This window comes from Pristiophorus japonicus, chromosome 21, assembly GCF_044704955.1.
Source record: "Pristiophorus japonicus isolate sPriJap1 chromosome 21, sPriJap1.hap1, whole genome shotgun sequence".
In the NCBI taxonomy this organism is placed as follows: domain Eukaryota; kingdom Metazoa; phylum Chordata; class Chondrichthyes; family Pristiophoridae; genus Pristiophorus; species Pristiophorus japonicus.
In genome coordinates, this window is record NC_091997.1 from 27,472,159 (window position 1) to 27,495,068 (window position 22,910).

The following is a 22,910-nucleotide window of genomic DNA, read 5'->3' on the forward strand; positions in this document are numbered from 1 at the left end:
GAATGGTGGAGCAGGCTCGAGGGTCCAAATGGCCTACTCCTGCTCCTATTTCTTATGTTCTTATCACAGCGATTGACTTAGATACAGGAGCCTTGCAATGCACATCCCAAGTAGATCCAAGGCCCCTAGAATCGCAGGCGGCTATCAGTGAAACGCCGCACCTACTCATTATGCTCACTCCTTCCCTAATGGAATTGCGTGAAATGAGTAGCTGGTTTGGTGCTGCACCTGTGAAGCAAAGGACAAGGGCTGAGGGGTAGCACTGCACCAAAGTAATTTGGCAATAATTCATGTGCCACACAAAAGTACTCCGCATAATGCTCAAGTTATATTTGTCATTGTTTAAACTAAAAGGAGCCCAGGATGGTATTTGAGAAACTGAGCATGAAAATGTAGGCAGCGGTGATTTGGGAATGTTTGCTCTACAGACAGGGTGTGTAGCTATGTAGCTTTGGTACACATTGGAAGAGATTAGCGTCTGGTAATCCAGCAGATAATTGTTCACCGTGCTGTTGTTCCACCTGCAACATGCAGCGTCTTTGCAGGGCAAAGTTATGGAGCTTGGTAGCAGACGACAATTATTCGTGAAACCCTGAGGTGTGTGCACTGTAAGGTGCCCCCCCCCCCCCCCCCCCAATTAATTGAGACGTCTGGAGTGCTGCTTTAAGATTCGATGTTCTATGCTAATTCCAATTCTAGTACAAGCTTTATTATAACTTTGTTCTGCTTCTGTCCATAATTGGCACAAGCGTGTCATGTCATGTGGGACTAGCTGAGAGTTGGCTTGGGCTCGACAGGCCGAATGGCCTTCTTCCATGCTGTAACCTTTCTGTTATGTCTGTAATGTACCTATGAATGACTCCACGAGGCAATATGTTGTACTCAAACTGTAGTGACCTTGGTCCTTTATTCGTAACTCCAGAGTGAGGCACAAGCATGGGTACCCTTTTATACAGCCCCTGCCACCAGGGCAGGAAACCCCGGTCTCCACCAGTTGCACCCTCTAGTGGTGCCAGCATAGTATATACACAGTGTAAACCTTATTGACAGTACATCAGGTAAACAAGTCTCCATCTTATGCAACTATACAGTGACTATACAGAGAGTATATCTATAGTCTGCATATATAACACCTTCTATGACTCTGAGTTGTGGCTGCAGTGGGTAGCAGAACTCCCATGTAATTCAATGAGGACCTCCAGCTTGAAATACTCCATTAATGTTCACTAATGCTGAATGTAAACTATGCCTTAAATGTAGGATAATATTAACGTGTCTTTTTTCCTCCTTTTTTATTTCCAGAGGTGTCTATAAAAGTGCAAGTCTTTGACAATGGCGACCTCTCGCCTCTCGTGGAGGCTGCGATTAAAGTTTACACAAACCAGTCCTGGTTGGCCGCAGGAACCACCGACAAGGATGGAGTGGCGCTAATCACGTTGCAGTACCGGCTGGGAACGCGGCTAATCGTCAGTGCGGCAAAATATGGTTTTGTGACAAATTCCGCTCCGTGGCGTGCCAATAAAACACCACGTAAGTGAGACAGTGTCTGCAAAATTCTCAGCAAAAATTTTTTGAATGCTATGTTTTAAAAACAAATGCATACTATTTGTTGGCAAAGGAAACCTTTTACAGACAGAAAGTCGTGCGAGGACATACATCGAGCTCTTCATCTGTGCTGGCAGTGGTTCAGGCTCTCTGTCAGGGGCCGTGCATTGATGAAATCCACTCGTAAACTGACTACCTGTCTGAGAGGGGCCACCTAGGTTACACATCTTGGCAATGGAAATTTTAGTAGGGAACATTCTTCGAAGGTAGATTTAAAGGAGCATTGTTACATTATCCTGGTTGGGGAAGAGGGCTGGCTCATATCCTGGAAAAGCTGAAGGTGGCCTACGAGGAAACTTGTCCCAGCGGTGTTTGCATCACTTCCTGTGTGTCAACAATAGTCACATGGTCTTCACAGGGTATCTATAGATTGTTGGAAAATCTTGCAGGAGCCGTGCAGTTCCTGTCCACAAACCTCACATCCTCCTGTCACGATTCACCACTGTAAATTGCTGGTGTTAAAATGTCCCCGTTCAATTCTGCTGTTAACTATCACATTGTAGTTGTGGGTTCAGTATACTAGGTGGCTCCGTGGAGTGAGTTTCTGAAGTCAGTCTCTCAACTCTGCCATCATCTTGCATATAAGAAAAGCATATTCAAGCACTGACAGTGGGCAATGCCACAGACAGTTTGCTGGTGTTTAATCATTTATTTGGCCAGACTTTTTATTTTTTGCTTTACATACCTTCGTGGACATGCTCATTTAAACAGGGATGAGCAATGACGACACTGTCCCTTTAAGGCGAATTGTTGAGGTAGACTAGAAGGAACATTTTTCCTTCCAACTAATCCACCCTGACCTGAGTGCGATATGAGGCAGTTTAAAGGCAGCTCTTCTCTATATATAACCCAGGCTCGACCTGACCTGATAGTACCTGTACTTGATATTGCTACCGTCCCCAACAAAACTTTAATTTTTCTGCAAAAATAACGTATGTGAAATTTGCTTTGCTAACAGAGGAAGGTACATAAGATATACAGCACAGAAACAGGCCTTTCTACCCAACCAGTCCATGCAGGCGTTTATGCACCACTCGAGCCTCCTCCCGTCTTTCCTCATTTAAATCCGCATAACCCTCTATTCCCTTCTCCCTCATATGCTTGTCTAGCCTCCCCTTAAATGCATCGATACTATTCACTTCAACCACTCCCTGTGGTAGTGAGTTCCACATTTTTACCACTCTCTGGGTAAAGAAGTTTCTTCTGAATTCCTTATTGGATTTATTGGTGACTATCTTGTATTGATGGTCTCTAGTTATGCTCTTCCTCACAAGTGGAAACACTCTCTCTGTATCCACTCTATCAAAACCTTTCATCATTTTAAAGACCTCTATTAGGTCACCCCTCGGGTTTCTTTTTTCAAGAGAAAAGAGACCCAGCCTGTTCATCCTTTCCTGATATGTATACCCTCGCATTTCTGGTCGCATCCTTGTAAATCTTCTCTGCACCTTCTCCAGTGCCTCTGTATCCTTCTTAGAATATGGCAACCAGAACTGCATGCATTGCTCGAAGTGTGCATTTAAAATATTAGTTTGTGGATGTGCTGGATATTGTAAATCTGGAGTAATGACTCACAGACAGGAGACATCAGTAAAAACACTGGGGAAGGGATGATACGTCGAGAGCAGGGACGTAAAACGGACGGTACAGCATTAGCTGGTTCTTGTTGAATTTGTGGTAGAACTGCAGCGGTGTGAGAAGGTGGCACACCACCACCATCATCATCGGCAGTCCCTCGGAATCGAGGAAGACTTGCTTCCACTCTTAAAATGAGTCCTTAGGTGGCTGAACAGTCCAATAAGAGAGCCACAGTCCATGTCACAGGTGGGCCAGATAGTCGTTGAGGGAAAGGGAGGGTGGGACAGGTTTGCCGCACGCTCCTTCCGCTGCCTGCGCTTGATTTCTGCATGCTCTCGGCGATGAGACTCGAGGTGCTCAGCGCCCTCCTGGATGCACTTCCTCCACTTAGGGAGGTCTTTGACCAGGGACTCCCAGGTGTCAGTGGGGATGTTGCACTTTATCAGGGAGGCTTTGAGGGTGTCCTTGTAACGTTTCCTCTGCCCACCTTTGGCTTGTTTGCCATGAAGTAGTTCCGAGTAGAGCACTTGCTTTGGGAGTCTTATGTCTGGCATGCGAACTATGTGGCCTGCCCAATGGAGCTGATCAAGTGTGGTCAGTGCTTCAATGCTGGGGATGTTGGCCTGGTCGCGGACGCTAATGTTGGTGCGTCTGTCCTCCCAGGGAACACGTCTCGAGGGCATTTAGGGATGGGCAATAAATGCCGGCCTTGCCATGGACGCCACATCCGATGAAATCGAAGTAAGTAAAGAAAGAACTGCTGCTGTCATCATGGAGTAAACCAATTGCCCAATGTGGAGCACCTACAAGAACAGGATTTAGGCTGCCTCAGTTCATGGCACTCATGCCTCCGTGTTGCAAAGTTGTAGCTTTGAGCCCCACACCAAGCCCGTACTCCAGCTAAATCACAGGAGCGACATTGATCCCACATTCCCTGAAGGGAGCTGCACTTGACGGGATCGTTGGTCGAAGAAGAGCAGGATTGCAAACTCCCCCCTAGCAGGCAATGCCGACTGTACTGACTCCATTTAACAATGAATAACTTAGAAAAGAAAATGAAATTTCAAAGGCACTATCTTCAGATGGGAGATAGAGAAGAACCTGAGCACTGTTATTTCAGTCTTGATTAACTTTTCTGTGAAGCATTTTGATGTGAATTGGGTCCTCCCAGTGAGTTTTTAAGCAAACAAAGAAGGTTTGTTGAACAATTTTTGCCTTTTTGCCACATAACATATGAGTTGCACTGAGTTATCACTTTTAATACAATCTGATGATTCTGATGAAAGCATGAATTGCTTGACCTTGTTTCGTTGTAGGTCTTGACTTCATCAGAACCCTTTGATTGTGTTACAACTCAATAACACACCTCAACCAACAGCTACAGAGGTATGGTAGCATAGTGGTTATCTTACTGGACTAGTAATCCAGAGGTCTGGACTAATGATCCAGAGATGTGAGTTCAAATCACATCATGACAACTGGGAAATTTAAATTCAGTTAATTAAATAAATTTGATTTTTAAAAAAAGCTAGTGTTGTCATAAAAACCCATCTGGTTCACTTAATGTCCCTTTGTTTTAAGGAAGGAAATCTGCTGTCCTTACCTGGTCTGGCCTATATGTAACTCCAGACCCACAGAAATGTGGTTGACCTCTGAAATGGCCTAACAAACCACTTATTCAAGAAGGCAGCTCACCACTACCTTTGAGGGCAATTAGGGATGGGCAATAAATGCTGGCCTTTCTGGCGATGGCCCCATCCTGTTGATGAATAAAAGTTTACAACAATTAAACACCAAAAGGTATAAAAGGACCCATTTCCGTACATAGTGCTTCTTACAGTAGTGTGTGCACAGAACTTGCATACCTCCCGATTTTCCTGAATAATGCATTAACTCCAGATTTACACATTAAAGTCAAAAGAGAAATTGTAAAGATTGGATTGCCAGCTGTGATTTTTATCCAGAGGAATTTCTCTTTGAAGTGAAACCTCAAGTATTTATGCCCTATGTAAATGATGTGGCTCTTGGGAATTTTGGTTGAGCAGGGCATATATTCTATCAGACTTCTGTTCTGTCTTTGAATATGTCAATCTCAGAATGATCTTGTTTGGTATCTGGTGGAGAACATTGCTTGGAATAAGGAACCTCATCCCATTTTATTCTTCGTGAGGGGAAAGTGGATTTAGAGTTTACTGGGTTTGTGCCAGGGATAACGGGGTTTGGGGGTGAAATGCAGGTCAGAGATCTTTAAGTGCCGAAACCAAATGTACTTTCAGATTTTCAAAGGAAACCTATGTTCCGATGATCATTTCCAAGATAGTGTCTTCGAAAACCCGTGCTACTGAATGGTAGAGACACAAAGCTCAAGGTCGTAGACCAAATAATAGGAGAAAAATTCCCATCTTCTTCACTAAAGCCTTTCTTTGCGAATACTAAAAAAATGTGCCATCAACTCTTTCCGTGATTTCACAAAAGGAATGACCTCTGAAGGTCAAAGGTAAACCATCAATAATCAACGGTGACATGAAAGAAAACATTTTTTACACAGCGAGCGGTTAGGATCTAGAATGCACAGCCTGAAAGGAGGCAGATTGAATCGTGGCTTTCAAAAGAGGAATTGGATAAGTACCTGAAGGAAAAAAAAATTGCAGGGGCTACGGGGAAAGGGTGGGAGCGTGGGCCGAGCTGAAATGTTCTTGCAGAGAGTCGGCTCGGGCTCGATGGGCCAAATGGCCTCCTTCTATGATTCCCTGAGTACAAGTAGATAATTGACATACATGAAGCATTATCTCTCAAATCTCGGAAGCCACCATTTAAAATTACCGTTGCACCCCAAAAGTAATTTGTTTGTGTAAAATGCTTTTTGAGACGTTGTAATAACGTGACACACTGTTGAGTTCCTGATCGCAATTTTCTTGCTACAAGGAGCACAGAGCTGAGGTGCCATGTGGTGCAGAGGCCATGCCTGTATTACCAGAGGCTTGGGGACAATTTGTCCAACTGTTCTCTTGGCTGCACATGGTACTTAGCCCAGAAAGGGATTGACGATGGAGAAAACATGCTCGGTAATGAATACATCATTTCTATAAATACATGGGTATCCCTCACCATGCTTGGCTTTTCCCTCTGCCCTTCAGGGGTCAGTCTAACATCCTGTTATGTCATAAATAGAACAAATAGTATAGGATGTGTTGCAGAGATGCCATTTTGAATGGTCCTCTGTTAGAGAGGAAGTCATAAATCACCAGAGCCATGGTATCTCTGCGTAAGGGGTTAGTGTGCTAATTGATTGGTACAGGAATGACTCATGTCTTCGGACTTTGTTCTCTTTCAGTAAACAATGTAGCGAGTGTGGTGTACACATAAGCATGAAGAATTAGGTTTTATATAGGATTTCCGAGATCGCAGTGTGAAAATGTTTGGGATCAGAAATTCATCCCCCATCTGAAATCTTGAGAGCTGCAAATACTGTTTCAGAATTTTGATTCAGATCTCTGTTTGTATGGAGTGGTGATGGGGTGGGGTTGGCGGAGGGGGGGGGGGGGGCGGTTGGGAGTGGGATGGGTGGGAGTTAATTTTAGTTCTGAATTCAACATGAAGAGTGTAGATCAGGATTCAGCATGGGCTTGGGTACACCGGAAGATGCAACAGTTATTTCAACAAATAGAGCTTAGTGTCAAATTGTGGTACTTGTAATATGGGCCAGGGTCAGCCTGTGCACCACTCCCCTTCATTTGGACCTTCAGCATGGAATCCATTCATTTCGAGGCCTCCATTAAGTCCAATTTGGTTGTGGGATGTTGCCAGAGCTGGGATTTGGTGTTATTTCCTCCAGTGTCCAGAGGGAAAGGATGGGAATGCTATTCGGAAGTGGGGCTGTTGCAGTGTTGCATCGTGGCGGAGGTGCGGCGAATGAGGGTACGGGGCCCTGAAGAGCCGAGGGCCCAGGGGCAGCACGGGCCAGCCCACACTGCGATATGTGTGCGCACTGGGTCCGTGCAGAAGAGCAGGTCTCCAGTCGTCCTGGTTAACCCTTGCCACTGGATAAAGGCCTAGCTCTGTCAAGCCCGTGTGGTGGCTGATGTGCAACGGTCATCACACCTGTAAAATAAAATCCACGCACAGGCATCTTCCACCTCCTCAACTGGAGTTCGGGACTGGAACATCGGGTCCTTCATTGAAACATCTGTGAACTCTCGTGGAAGCAAGTCATCCTCATTCGAGGGACCACCTATGATGAATGCTGCCGTGTCCCCAGAGTAAGTGACGCTCTAGGGCCGACAGCTTGAATGGAGCTAATGGTCGTCTAAATGTTTTCTCCTTTCCAACGGAGGTGTCAAGCCGCCACTCCGTACCTGCCCAACGTAAGTGAAACCGGGAGCTCAACCTGTGGGGAATCACAGGCCCTGTCCCAGCAGGTGAGAGTGACCCTCGAATGAGACACTGATGGGAATAGTGAGCCTGAACAGACATTGGTGAGCAACACTGGTAGAACAGTTGCAAATCAGTCTGCCACTTGTGGAATGATTGTGCAGTCATAACTAAAGAAAAACTTATCTCACGCCTGATCACATCTCAAAGCAATCCTGTATAATGAGTTACTTTGAAGCACAGTGAGTTAGTACGTAGCCGAACACAGCAGCCATTTTGCACACAGCAAGATCCCACAAGGTGCAGTGAGATCAACGACTGGTTGATCTGTGATTTGTCAGTGTTGCTTGAGCAAGCATTGCTGGTCTGAAGATTGGCGGCACACCCTACTCTTGGAATAGCTGATCAAGAATGTGCACAGATTTCCTTTCCTAGACTGGCTTGGTTCGTCCAAGTTATAGAAACATAGAAAATAGGTGCAGGAGTAGGCCATTTGGTCCTTCGAGCCTGCACCACCATTCAATAAGATCATGGCTGATCATTCACCTCAGTACCCCATTCCTGCTTTCTCTCCATACCCCTTGATCCCTTTAGCCGTAAGGGCCATATCTAACTCCCTCTTGAATATATCCAATGAACTGGCCTCAACAACTCTCTGCGGTGCCCAGTTTGCAATACCACAGACCTTGAACATTTCCATTCCTTGGGCATTGTGAACAGCAGCATCACTTCAGGTCTTCACACTACAGTCCGAGTTTTGTGGAGACCATAGAAGGGGAGATCAGCGGCTCAGAAACATGTCACTCTGCGCTGGCACACGGGCAGGGGACCTTCAGCTCGTGGCTGAGTTTCTAAGCAGATGTCACTCCATATTGTAGGTCCTGCAGGGTTGACCTACAATTGAAGGGAATCCCATAGCAGCACCTTTCCAGCAAAAATCTAACTTTTTAAATGGGATGTAAGCCTGTTTAAGAATACTGAGAAACACAGAATTTCCCACATTACAACAGTGACTACCCTCCAAAAGTATTTCATTGGCTGAGAAGCGCTTTGAGATGTCCAGTGGACGTGAAAGGCGTTATATAAATGCAAGCCTTTCTTTACTGGGAACGAGCTTGCAGAAAAAGGTGGTCAGCTTTGAATTATTCATTTGACTCGTGGCCATCAAACCTCCTTCGTCCAAAGAGGTTTGAGAGCTGCTTTTTGGCAGTATCGAACCTGCTTGTAAAGCATACGTAATGTCTCCGGTGAGTAAATCATGGGCTCAATGAGCTGTATTTTGTGTTGTGTGTGTGTGTGAGACAGAGGATACATTTTCCATGTCCGTGCTCCCGGTGTGGAGTCCTACCCATCCGGATTCCAAAATTGGAAAGTGTTTGTGCAGCCCATAATTTCCTTTATGCCACTGAACTGTGTTATAATGCTGGATCTTCATGCCAGGAACTGGAACACGAGGGTTAGGAGCCTTGGTCAGACCGCCGCTGGAGCACTGCCTTCAGTTTTGGGCACCACATCTCAGGAAGGATATATTGATCTTGGCCGGGGAGCAGTGCAGATTCACCGGAATTAAACCAGAACTTCGAGGGTTAAATTATGAGGACAGGTTACATGAAGTTGGCTTGTATTCCCTTGAGTATAGGCGATTAAGGGGTGATCTGATCGAGGTGTTTAAAATGTTAAAAGGATTTGATAGGGTAGATATGGAGAAACTATTTCTTCATTCTCATTCTCATCCTTGTTTTCAAATCCCTCCATGGCCTCACCCCTCCCTATCTATGTAATCTCCTCCAGACCCACACCCCCACGATATCTGCGCTCCTCTAATTCTACCCTCCTGAGCATCCCTGATTATAATCGCTCAACCATCGGTGGCCGTGCCTTCTGTTGCTTGGACCCCAAGCTCTGGAACTCCCTCCCTAAACCTCTCCACCTCTCTACCTCTCTTTCCTCCTTTAAGACGCCTCTTAAAACCTACCTCTCTGACCAAGCTTTTGGTCACCTGCACTAATTTCTCCTTTTGTGGCAAACTTTTGGTCTTATAATACACCTGTGAAGCACCTTGGGACATTTTACCTTAAAGGCGCTATATGAATACAAGTTGTTGGGAGGGAATCAGGAACAATGGGACACAATCTTGTGTTGCTAAGATTGAACCAATCCTACTAGCTATTGTCTGAACATCCATGGCTGGTAAATCACGGGCAGCACTTGCCCATGTTTGCAATATGCGTTACAGGTGGGCAATGTGCAGAGCTGGTTACATGGATTCAGAATTGTCTTTTTGTTTAACCATCTTATTTTATCCTGGTACATCAACATCAGACCCAAGTATACATGTACAAGCGAGTTGTTTCTGTGTTTGGCCAGTTTTACAAAAATGAGCTTCAAAGGTATTTTTGCCTTTTATACAGACTCACTTACAATGTTCATGTACTCCCGGGGTGAATACTGGGACCAGTTTAGGGGTGCATCAGGATTCTCTCAATAGATACTTGGCGGCATGCAAGGAAAGTCCGACAGCTCATGGACACACTGCACACGTGCAAAACGGATGTAGCTGCTTTGTGTTTGATGTCAAATTTGACTTAAAAGTTTGTTTGAAGTAAAATGATCAGAAATGTTCTTGTCCTTGAGGTGAAGGTTGAGAGAAAACAGGAACTGAAAGTGAGTGCATTGAGAATGAAGTCTGGATGTAAGAAAGATTTGCATTTATATAGCGCCTTTCACGATCACCGGACGTCCCAAAACCCTTTACAGCCAATGAAGTACTTTTGGAGTGTGGTCACTGTTGTAATGTGGGTAACGCAGCAGCCAATTTGCACACAGCAAGCTCCCATAAACAGCAATGTGATAATGAACAGATAATCTGTTTTGTTATGTTGACTGAGGGACAAATACAGGCCAGGGCACCGGGGATAACACCTTCTTTGAAATAGTGCCATGGGATCTTTTATGTACGCCTGAGAGAGCAGACGGATTTTAATGTCTTATCTGAAGGACGGCACCTCCAACAGTGCAGCACTCCGTCAGCACTGCATTGGAGTGTCAGCCTAGTTTTATGTGCTCAAGTCCCTGGAATGGGACTTGAACCCACAACCTTCTGATTCAGAGCCATGTGTGCTACCTCACTGAGCCACAGCTGACACAGGAAGGAGGACAAAAGCCTTACAGGCCCTTCACAAGCAAGGCCCAGTGCGAGCTACAAGTCAATCAGAGAGAAGCTGCTGGAGTAGGGGCTGGGAACAAGTATAGTCAGCACTATGTACTGCACAGCACGCACAATTAGGCTCCTGGATTGCAAGGGTGGCCCAGACTGGGTTTTTACATTGATGAAGAGGAACGGACTGAATGTGCAGAGCCATTCAAAAGCTGGTCAAGCATTGCTATCATCTGACCATCAGAAGGTTTTTAGCTCTCAAAGAAGTTAGGGTGAATATTGACACAACCAAAACAGAAAACAGTGAGCCAGTGAGAGGAACAGTTCACATTAGTGTTACTAATTGCCCATGAACAAATTAACTTTACCATGCTCTGTATGCGTATTTAATGATGATAAACTGAGGCTGATGGAAAATCACCTTCCCGTGTTATTGTGAAACACAACATGAAATTAGGGATTAGGGGAGGGAAGAGGTCAAGAGAGGTTTGGCATCTGCTAAAAGGATGCACATTCATCTAGACTCCGGTGAAGCTCATGAGCTGGACGGTGAAGTGTGCTATGGCTTCTTTAGCCAAGAGGTACCGTAGTCAATTAGGGTTGACAACCCTCCGGCATTGCCCTGGAGACACCAGGAGTGAAAATACTAAGTCGAGTTTGCCTCATGTCCTGGCCAATAAAAGCAAGTACTTCATTGGCTATGAAGCACTTTGGTTCTGATAGGTGCAATATAAATGCAAATCTTTTTGTTCATTTTCTCCTTAAATGAACATCTGGCACAATTCATAGAATCACAGAATGGTTACAGTACAGAAGGAGGTCATTCGGCCCGTCGAGCCCGTGCCGGCTCTCTGCAAGAGCACTTCAGCTAGTCCCACTGCCCCACCCTTTCCCCATAGCCCTGCAATTTTATTTTCCTTCAGCTACTTACCCAATTCTCTTTGGAAAGCAGTGATTGAGTCTGCCTTCAGCACCCTTTAGATCCTAGCCTCTCGCTGCGTAAAAAAATGTTTCCTCATGTCGCCTTTGGTTCTTCTGCCAATCACCTTAAATCTGTGTCCTCTGGTTCTCGACCCTTCCGCCAATGGGAACACTTTCTCTCTATCTACTCTGCCCAGACCCCTCATGATTTTGAACACCTCCATCAAATCTCCTCCCAACCTTCTCTGCTCTAAGGAGAACAGCCCCAGCTTCTCCAGTCTATCCACGTAACTGAAGTCCCTCATCCCTATATGGGAGCAAGGAAAGCTCTTAAAGTGCCACAGACTTTTGTTCTTGCAATGTTTCTGGTAACTTTTAAGCAATGTCCCCTGCAATTTTTCTTGGGGCAATCCGGCGCAATGAAAAGTCCGTCCATGCGCGTTTAAAATAATTTAATAGGTGGCTCACTGGCTGCACGGGACCCCTGGAGCTCAGCGGATCGCGCAGCTTAAAGGGAACGTTGCTTTTAAGTACAGTTCATATTACATGATTCTTTTATATTTCTGAAATTATCACTATCCTGTACTAACTGTTTTTGAGAAAAATGTGTTTTTTTTTTTAATCGCGTTATGGGCTTTTTCTTTCAAAAAAAGTGCTTTGAATAAGTGGTTCAAGGTGAAAGAAGGCATGAGGGAGATCAGCAAGCTAGGTCTGAGCACATGTACATAAGAGACCAAGGATAATTGCCTCGGCTTGCTCTGCATTTGAGGATGCTCCTTGCAGAACTTGGCCATCTGCAGCAGCAGCCAGGTTGCTGCATGACGACAGCACTGCCAGTGGTTGTCAAGGTCAATTGGAAAAATAGAAAAAGCTGTCTGATTTAAAAACAACACCATGCTTAAACGGTACAGCAAACATTGCAAAATAACAAGCTGCGCAGAAAGCCTGTGGCACTTTGAGCTTTCCTCGCTACCATTCCATGTGATGGACAAGGGAAGAATTGCAACCTCACGAGAAATGCTAAGGAATTGATTAACCTTTATTAAAAACACTGGTTTGGCCACAACTGGAGTACTGTGTCCAATTCTGGGCACCGCACTTTAGGAAGGATGTGAAGGCCTTGGAGAGGGTGCAGAAAAGATTTATGATAATGGTTCCAGGGATGAGGGACTTCAGTTACGTGGATAGACTGGAGAAGCTGGGGTTGTTCTCCTTGGAGCAGAGAAGGTTGAGAGGAGATTTGATGGAGGTGTTCAAAATCATGAGGGGTCTGGACAGAGTAGATAGAGAGAAAGTGTTCCCATTGGAGGAAAGGTCGAGAACCAGAGGACACAGATTTAAGGTGATTGGCAAAAGAACCAAAGGCGACTCGAGGATAAATCTTTTTATGCAGCGAGTGGCTAGGATTTGGAATGCACTGCCTGAAAGGGTGAAGGAGGCAGATTCAATCACAGATTCAAAAGGGATTTGGATAAATAGCTGAAGGAAAAATAATTGCAGAGCTATACGAAAGATCGGGGGAGTAGGACTAGCTGAAGTGCTATCGCAGAGAGCCGGCACGGGCTCGATGGGCTGAATGGCCTTCTTCTGTGCTGTAACCTTTCTGTGATTCTATGATTTGGGCTACGTGTTCATTTAAGGGAAGAATGAACAAACAGATTTGCATTTAATTAGCATGTTTCACAACCTCAGGATGTCTCAGCACTTCACAGCCAATGAAGTACTTTTTTGAAGTGTAGTCATTGTTGTAATGCAGCCAATTTGTGCACAGCAAGCTCCCACCATACCGCGGGAGCTTATTATCAGCAAGGGCAGACATTGAGGACGAGGTTCAACACCGCCTCCAGTGCGCCAGCGCAGCCTTTGGCCATCTGAGGAAAAGAGTGTTCGAAGATCGGGATCTCAAATCTGGCACCAAGCTCATGGTCTACAGGGCTGCAGTGATATCCGCCCTCCTGTATGGCTCGGAGACGTGGACCATATGCAGCAGACACCACAAATCGCTGGAGAAATACCGTCAATGATGTCTCTGCAAGATCCTGCAAATCCCCTTGGAGGACAGACGCACCAGCGTTAGCACTGACCACACTCGACCAGCTCCGTTGGGCAGTCCACATTGTTCGCATGCCTGACACAAGACTCCCAAAGCAAGTGTTCCACTTGGAACTCCTACACGGCAGACGAGCCCCAGCTGGGCAGAGGAACTTTTTCAAGGACACCCTCAAAGCCTCCTTGATAAAGTACAACATCCCCACCGACACCTGGGAGTCCCAGGCCAAAGACCGCCCTAGGTGGAGGAAGTGCATCCGGGGGGGCGCTGAGCACCTCGAGTCACCAAGAGCATGCAGAAAACAAGCGCAGGCAGCGGAAAGAGCGTGCGGCAAACCAGTCCCACCCACCCTTTCCCTCAACGACTGTCTGTCCCACCTGTGACGGACTGTAATTCTCGTATTGGCCTGTTCAGTCACCTAAGAACTCATTTTTGGAGTGGAAACAAGTCTACCTCGATTTCGAGGGCCTGCCTATGATGATGATGATGATGATGATGAATAAGGTCCCACCAGCAGCAATGTGATAAATGACCAGATAATCTGTTTTGGGGCAGTTGGTTGAAGGATAATTATTGGCCAGGATGTCAGCGCTTTATCAAAAATTGTTATGCTTGTGGCTCATTCTGAGCCAGCTCTGTAAGATCAGTTAATGTGCTTCTCCTGTGTAGTAGGTGACGGATGTGTCAATCAACATGGGCAGCACTTTAACCTCAATTCCCACTAAGTAGCATGACATAGCTGCTAATATAATCACCGTGGTGCATTTCCCCAAGAGCAATGGTTTACTGAGGCTGTTGTGTGCCGAACCTGAAGCCCATTCTGGGAGTCAGTAAATGACCATGTTTGTGTTACAATGGTTTGATGTGTGAAGCTCTTGGAAGATGTGAATGTGACAAGGTTTTCAATTATATGTTGCATCCTAAATGTGTACCCTGCTGAAGGTCTATACATGACATAATATATTTGCTTCATGGGTTCTTTGCTTAAGAATTCATAGCAACACATTGCTATTAAGAACTAGTTGATTTATTAACAAAGATTTAACAATCACACTACACATTACCAGTTCATCCACCCAAGCTCACAACTGCATACCTCATCGTGGATGACCTAGACCCAACTGGCTGGGGTTTTATTGAGTCTTGTGAACATCACGTGACTGGCTGAGCCACTCACAATGCAACAGCTCTACAACTATTTTTGTTGCAACAGCTCTACAAACCTGTGAGCACATTCATAGGTGCCGACATTACACATGAGATGCAATGAAAGAGTTGTAAGGTTGTTTGTAGCATGGCATGAATGAACAATACTGTGAAACAGGTGGCGAGCCAAAATAAAACTCAGCAGCAACTGTGGAGAGAGAAATCAAGTTAACGTTTCTGGTCCATGACCTTTCGTGGAGAGCCAATATTTTGTGGCATAGCATCCTGACCCATCCACCTACTCCATGATACTTTTGGGTAGTTTTATCTTGCCAGTCTCCTCGAAGTGAGCTCTCCTCTTCTGTATCTGTTTCCAACATTGAGCCTGGCCAGCACCTTCTCTCAGAAATGGTGCATTGCTGTATTGTGGGGATGGTGCCCTGTGGTACCAAACAGGGCAAACCTTCCTCACACCCAAACCATGAGGCAGCAGGTCCATTTTGCCAACCATCAAACAGGCATTCAGGTGCTGCCCTTCACCAGTTGCCCGCAGCCTTCATTTCATTCCTCACTGTCCAGTTCGCTGTCTCTTGTTTTTGGCCCCTCCCATTTCTTTCCTCCCTTGCAGCCATTGGAGAGACTGACAAATGATCATAAACTACTTTCAGCCTTTTTAAAGGTGTCATGTATGTACATGGTGTCATTGTTGGAGGCCACTGAACAGCACGCACATGGTGCTGCTCTGCTTTAAAAGGCCAGCCATTTTGTGAGTCAGGCACTTTGGGCCATAATAAAGCAGAGCCAAGGATATACCTTGCTCAGTTAAACAGTACTCAGTTTGTACCTTTGTTGCATACATAACAAAAGACTAGAAGGATTCTTACCCTCTTATGTGACCACTTACCTATATATTTTCTCAGATATCTTGTCCACACTTCACGCACACTTCCCGCAGCTCGACCAATGTCTTAACCGATAAGGGAATATCTTAACCGATAAGGGGTTATGGGGAGTGAGCAGGGAAGTGGACCTGAATCCATGATCAGATCAGCCATGATCGTATTAAATGGCGGAGCAAGCTCAAGGGGCCGTATGGCCTACTCCTGCTCCTATTTCTTATGTTCTTATGTGTACAGGAACATTATTCTAATGATTTAAATAACCAAATCTTGTGAACGAGGATGTAAAGTCCAGTCTCAGATCCTTACTTTCTTTCCCCCTTCTATGGAACACATTTAAGAGGCAGTTGCAAACTGACTTGACAGGAACCATAGTGGCTATTTGCCAAACACTGCTATTGATTTTAAATAGAGTAAAATAAATCTTCATTTTGCTCCAAGAATCTGTCTTTAAAAAAAATTAGTTTCCGAACATTAGGCAATTTAATGGCTCAGCTGCTAGTTAATTATTATAACTAATATATAGTGACAAGTAACACAAAAACAGATTATCTGGTCATTATCACGTTGCTGTTTGTGGAAGCTTGCTTGAGCGCAAATTGGCTGCCTTGTTTCCTACATTACAACAGTGACTGCACTCCAAAAGTACTTCATTGGCTGTAAAGTGCTTTCAGACATCCAGTCGTCATGAAAGGTGCTATATAAATCCAAGTCTTTCTTTCTTTCAAGATCCCAAGGCATTAATTCGAAGAAGAGCAGGGGAATACAAGATAAAAGTTCATAGGGTTGAGGGTAATATATTAGCATGGATAGAGGATTGGCTAACAGAAAACAGAGAGTCGGGATAAATGGGTCATTTTCCGGTTGGCAAGCAATAACTAGTGGGATGCCGCAGGGATTGGTGCTGTGGACTCAACTATTTACAATAATATTAATGACTTGGATGAAGGGACTGAGTGTAATGTAGCTAAGTTTGCTGATGTTACAAAGATGGGTGGGAAAGCAAATTGTGAAGAGGACACAAAAAATCTGCAAAGGGATATAGACAGGCTAAGTGAGTGGGCAAACATTTGGCAGATGGAGTATAATGTGGGAACATGTGAGGTAATCCACTTTGGCAGAAAAAATAGAAAAGCAAATTATAATTTAAATGGAGAAAAATTGCAAAGTGCTGAAGTACAGAGGGACCTGGGGGTCCTTGTGCATGAAGCACAATAAGTTAGTATGCAGGTACAGCAAGTGATCAGGAAGCCAAATGGAATGTTGGCCTTTATTGCAAGGGGGATGGAGTATAAAAGCAGAGAAGTCCTGCTACAACTATACAGGGTATTGGTGATGCCATACCTGGAGTACTGCGTACAGTTTTGGTCTCTGTATTTAAGGAATTATATACTGGCATTGGAGGCTGGTCAGAGAATGTTCACTAGGTTGATTCCGGAGATGATGGGTTGACTTATGAAGAAGGTTGAGTAGGTTGGGCCTATAGTCATTGGAGTTCAGAAGAATGAGTGGTGATCTTATCGAAACATATAAGATAATGAGGGGGCTCGACAAGGTGGATGCAGAGAGGATGTTTCCACTCATAGGGGAAATTAAAATTAGGGGACATAATATTCTCAGAATAAGGGCTGCCCATTTACAACTGAGATGATGAGGAATTTCTTCTCAGAGGGTTGTAAATCTCTGGAATTCTCTGCCCCAGCGAGCTGTGGAGGTTGGGTCATTGAATATATTTAAGGCGGAGATAGATTTTTAGCGATAAAGGAATAAAGGGTTATGAGGAGCGGGCAGGAAAGTGGAGCTGAGTCCATGATCAGATCAGCCATGATCTTATTAAATGGTGGAGCAGGTTGAAGGGGCCAAATGGCCTACTCCTATTTCTTATGAATTCTCCTGGTGTCCTGGCAACAAATCAACATCCCTAAGTTAGATCATCTAGTCATCACATCGCTGCTTGTGGGAGCTTGCTCTGCGCAAATTGGTTGCCGCATTTGCTACAGTGACTAAAATACCTCATTGGCTGTAAAGCGCTTCGGGGCGTCCTGAGGATGTGAAAGGCATTATATAAATGCAAGTCTTTTCTTTTTACAAACACACATTGCAATCTGTCTCTCTCAGTAATTGTAAAGGATGAAGAACATATCTCCGTTGATAACTCATTTATCCTTGAGGATTATGCACGCCTGTATCTGGTAAGTAAGCACCCTGAGGAAATGTAGGGGGAGGGATCCTGATCAAGAATAAAACTCGTGAGATGTAATCGTTCTGGTATGACACTGTTTGAGCACTCCTGCTGGGCTTTCGTCTTGTGACGAGTCCTGTGATAGAAGATTCAGCTCCCGCTGTGGACCGTCAGACTGGTCGTCCTTTGTTGCTGGCATCGCTCCTGTGGCTTTCGAGACTGCCTTCAACGGTTAAGTTACGAGGAGAGTTTACACAAATTAGGATTGTATTCCTTGGAATTTAGAAGGTTAAGGGTGATCTGATCGAAGTTCTCAGGATATTACGGGGAACAGATAAGGTAGATAGAGAGAAACTATTGCCGCTGGTTGGGGATTCCGGGACTAGGGGACGTAGTCTAGAAATTAGAGCCAGACCTTTCAGGAGTGAAATTAGGAAACTCTGCTACACACAAAGGGTGGTAGAAGTTTGGAATTCTCTTCCACAAACACAGTTGATAGTCAATCAATTGTTAATTTTAAATCTTGAGATTGATAGCTTTCTGTTAACCAAAGGAATGAAGGGATATGGGCCAAAGGCGGCTATGTGGAGTTAGGTCGTAGATCAGCCATGATCTCATTGAATTGTGGAACAAGCTCGAGGGGCTGAGTGGCCTCCTCCTGCTCTTGTTCCATTGCCTGTGAGGGCCATGAAGCTGCACGGTATAATAAATCACACAGACAGTGTGCGCGGTTGTCAGGGATTTTTGATAAAACACTCCAGTCAAGGGAGGAAGGAAGACTGTGACCCGGGATTAGGGCACGTCACACGAGAGAAGAAACAGATGCACATGCAGTGTTATAAGTTCTTTTTCTCTCTACCTGTCAGAGGCATTTGAGATATACACCCTTCAACCCAATCCCCCACTCCCATCCCTGCACCTCTTCAGCCCCCCCCCCCCCGCCCCCACCACCTCCCTGGCGCCCCCACCCCGCTAATTCAGCTGTCCCAGTCGATCAGCTTGGTTGACATATAATACATTTTTTGAATGGTGAGAGACTGGGAAATGTTTGCATTCAGAGGGACCTTGGTGCCCTTGCACATGAGCCACAGAAAATGAACATGCAGATACAGCAAGCAATTAGGAAAACAAATATTATGTTAGCTTTTGTTACAAAGAGATTAGAGTATAAGAGTGAAGAAGTCTTACTGCAATTATACAGGGCATTGGTGAGGCCACACCTGGAGTACTGTGTACAGTTCTGGTCTAAGGAAAAACATACTTGCCATAGAGTGAGAGCAACGAAGATTCACCAGACTGATTCCTGGGCTGGGGGGATTGCCCTCTGAGGAGAGATTGAGTAGACTAGGCCTATATTCCCCAGAATGTAGAAGAATGAGAGGTGATCTTTGAAACATAAAATTCTTAAGGGGCTTGACAGGGTTAATGCTGAGAAAATGTTTCCCCTGGCTGGGGAATCTAGAACTTGGGGCCACAGTCTCAGAATAAGAGATCAGCCACTTAGGACTGAGATGAGGAGAAGTTTCTTCACTCAGGGTTGTGAATCTTTGGAATTTTCAACCCGAGAGAGCAGTTTATGCTCAGTCGTTTGAGTATATTCAAGACAGAGTTCGATACATTTTTGGAAACTAAGGGAATTAAGGGATATCGGTGTAATGTATTTGCTTCATGGGTTCTTTGCTTAAGAATTCATAACAACATAGCTGGTTTATTAACAAAGGTTTAACAATCACACTACACATTACCGGTTCATCCACTAGGCTCACAACTGCATACCTCATCGTGGATGACCTGGACTCAACTGACTGGGGTTTTATTGAGTTTTGTGAACATCACGCGTGACTGGCTAAGCCACTCACAATGCAGCAGCTCTACAAACCTGTGAGCATACTCACTGGTGCATACATTACAATGGGGATAGTGTGGGTAGGTGGAGTTGCGGTAGAAGATTAGCCATGATCTTGTTGAATGGTGGAGCAGGCTCGAAGGTGCCAAATGGACCACTCCTGCTCCTATTTCTTATGTTCTTAAGTACTGAGCTGGGGATGGTAGTTTCAGTCCTCAGTTTGTGCTGTACTGTCTGATCTCGGCCAGGACAGGTGTGACAATTGGCTTCAGTATCCCCTGGGCTAAGAAGAGAAGAAAGTAAGCGCGGGTTCCCCCAATCCTGGCCACTGTCTGGTGGCTCCTGTTGAAGAGGAAAAGACAAAACTGAGCAAAAACAAATCCTGATTTGTGTAGCTAACAGTTCAACAGAGCGTTAAGGATGCACCAATGTTAACGTCCTCGACCAGGCCAACATCCCCAGCATCGAAGCACTGACCTCACTTGATCAGTTCCACTGGGTAGGCCACACTGTCCGCATGCCAGACACGAGACTCCCAAAGCAAATGCTTACTTGGAACTCCTTCACGGCAAACGAGCCAAAGGTGGGCAGATACAAGGACACCCTTAAAGCCTCCTTGATAAAGTGCAACATCCCCACTGACACCTAGGAGTCCTTGGCCAAAGATTGCCCTAAGTGGAGGAAGTGCATCCGAGAGGGCGCTGAACACCTCGATTCTCGTCGCCGAGAACATGCAGAAATCAAGCGCAGGCAGCGGAAGGAGCGTGCGGCAAACCAGACCCCCCACCCACCCTTTCCTTCAACTACTGTCTGTCCCACCTGTGACAGGGACTGTGGTTCTCATATTGGACTGTTCAGCCACCTAAAGACTCATTTTAAGAGTGGAAGCAAATCTTCCTCAATTCCGAGGGACTGCCTATGATGATGATGATAGTAATTAAGACGCCTCCTAACTTTATATTGAATTTGAGTTTGAAAGTTGCGCCTTACCTTGAACAATGTTGCACATGATGCCGTTTGTTTGGAGCTCTGAAAGCTCTTTAGACTGTGGAGATAAGTGACTGGACTCTGGGGGAATCGAGGGATATGGAGATCAGGTGGGAAAGTAGAGTAGAGGTCGAAGGTCGGCCATGATCTTATTGAATGGCGGAGCAGGCTCGAGGGTCCATATGGCCTACTCCTGCTCTTATAAGGCTTGCTCCTGCTCAATCCATTCTGTTTGCAAAGTGCTACGGTCGGTCGCCTACTGTGCAGTAGAGCAGGTCTCCAGTCGTCTTGATTTAATCCTTGCCACTGGGCCAAGACCTAGCTTTGTCAAGCCCGTGTGGTGGTTGGTGTGCAACAGCCACCGCACGTTAAAAAAATCCACGCACAGGCATCCTCCACCCTTCAAACTTTAGTTCGGGACCTGGAATATTAGGTCCTTCATTGAAACACCCATGAACATTTTGGCGTGGAAGCAAGTCACCCTCGATTCGAGGGACTGCCTATGATGATGATGATGATGCCTGCGTTGCTGACGAACAAACCTAATGTGTGTTGTGTGGTTTGCGCTGGGACTGCACTGATGTATTTGGACAGGTTTTAGATTCCCAGTGTAACCTTCATGGCAGCAGTGATCTCATCAGCGCACACTGTCCACCCGGTTTTAGCCAGAGTTAGACAAACGGCAAGTAAAACCTTCATTTCGAAGGAAAATGCACCATGATTGAAATCGGGAAGGATGGATATTTCAAGGAAGAGATTTAATTTTTCCATTTGTACAGTAGGATTCTGAAGTACAGCAGACATTGGGATGTGTTAACACATTCAAAATGTGTTACTGTCTCAATATTTATTTGGTGAGTAATAAACTCGGGAATCCATGAGTTCATGAGCAGGGTGCGCATGAACAAAGGAAAGACACTTCTGTTTAGTGACTAAATGTAATCCTGCTTTTAATTTCAACAAGAACACGCTTGCATTTATATAGCACCTTTAATGTAGTGAAACGTCCCAAGGCGCTTCACAGGAGTATTATGAGATTAAAAATTTGACACCGAGCCGCAAAAAGAGAAATTAGGGCAGGTGACCAAAAGCTTTATCACAGAGAGGTATGTTTTAAGGAGCGTCTTGAAGGAGGAAAGAGAGGAGGAGAGGTTTAGGGAGGGAATTCCAGAGCTTAGGGCCTTGGCAACAGAAGGCACGGCCACCAATGGTGGAGCGATTATAATCAGGGATGCTCAAGGGCAGAATTAGAGGAGCGCAGACATCTCGGGGGGGGGGGGCGGGTGGGGGGGCTGGAGGAGATTACAGAGATAGGGAGGGGCGAGGCCATGGAGGGATTTGTAAACTAGGATGAGAATTTTTGATTTGAGGCGTTGCTTAACCAGAAGCCAATGTAGGTCAGCGAGCACAGGGGGTGATGAGTGAGCAGGACTTGGTGCGAGTTAGATTTCAGTCCAATTGCAGCAAGTAACAGGTAGATTCATCATCTGCTGACAGATCACTCCAAAGCTCATTTTATTTCTTTTTTGTGATTTTCATCCCTCCCTGAAGGTACTAACACATGAAAGACAGAAGGCAAACTTACATTTACATAACGCCTTTCACGACCACCAGCTGTCTCAAAGCGCTTTACAGCCAATGAAGTGTAGTCACTGTTGTAATGTAGGAAACACGGCAACCAATTGTGCACAGCCAGCTCCCACAAACAGCAATGTGATAATGACCAGATAATCTGTTGTTTAGTTATGTTGCTGATTGAGGGATAAATATCGGCCAGGACACTGGGGATAATGCCCCTGCTCTTCGAGAAAGTGCCATGGGATCTTTTACATCCTCCTGAGAGAGCAGGCGGGGCCTCGGTTTAACATCTCGTCTGAAAGCTGTAAGAATTTGGTGAAAACATACTATTGGACTTCAGTTTTGGACATTGCTTGGTCACATTTGCTGTTACTGCAGAGAAGCAGAGCAGCCTGACTGGGGACAGGTCCAAACATGTCCCACAGGAATACACATCAGATGGGCAGGAATCAGATGGCTGATGGACAGGTCCTTTGTCATGCAATCAGTGAGAGATCAACAAGATTGGTCGGTGCTCATGACAAAAAGGAAGCTTTTCGAACACCCAGACTGGTCGGAGCCTTATCGAGGTACAGCCCAGTTGACAAAGG

At 45.4% G+C, this 22,910-nt stretch overlaps 1 protein-coding gene across 1 annotated transcript in view; it reads left to right on the top strand.

The window, feature by feature from the left end:
• fam171a2a (family with sequence similarity 171 member A2a) overlaps positions 1–22,910 on the top strand; it is a 353,443-nt gene that overhangs the window by 108,949 nt on the left and 221,584 nt on the right. Inside the window, exon 2 of the mRNA XM_070864504.1 lies at positions 1,303–1,530. Within this exon, the coding sequence (XP_070720605.1) occupies positions 1,303–1,530 (228 nt within the window). The remainder of the gene's footprint in view (positions 1–1,302; positions 1,531–22,910) is intronic.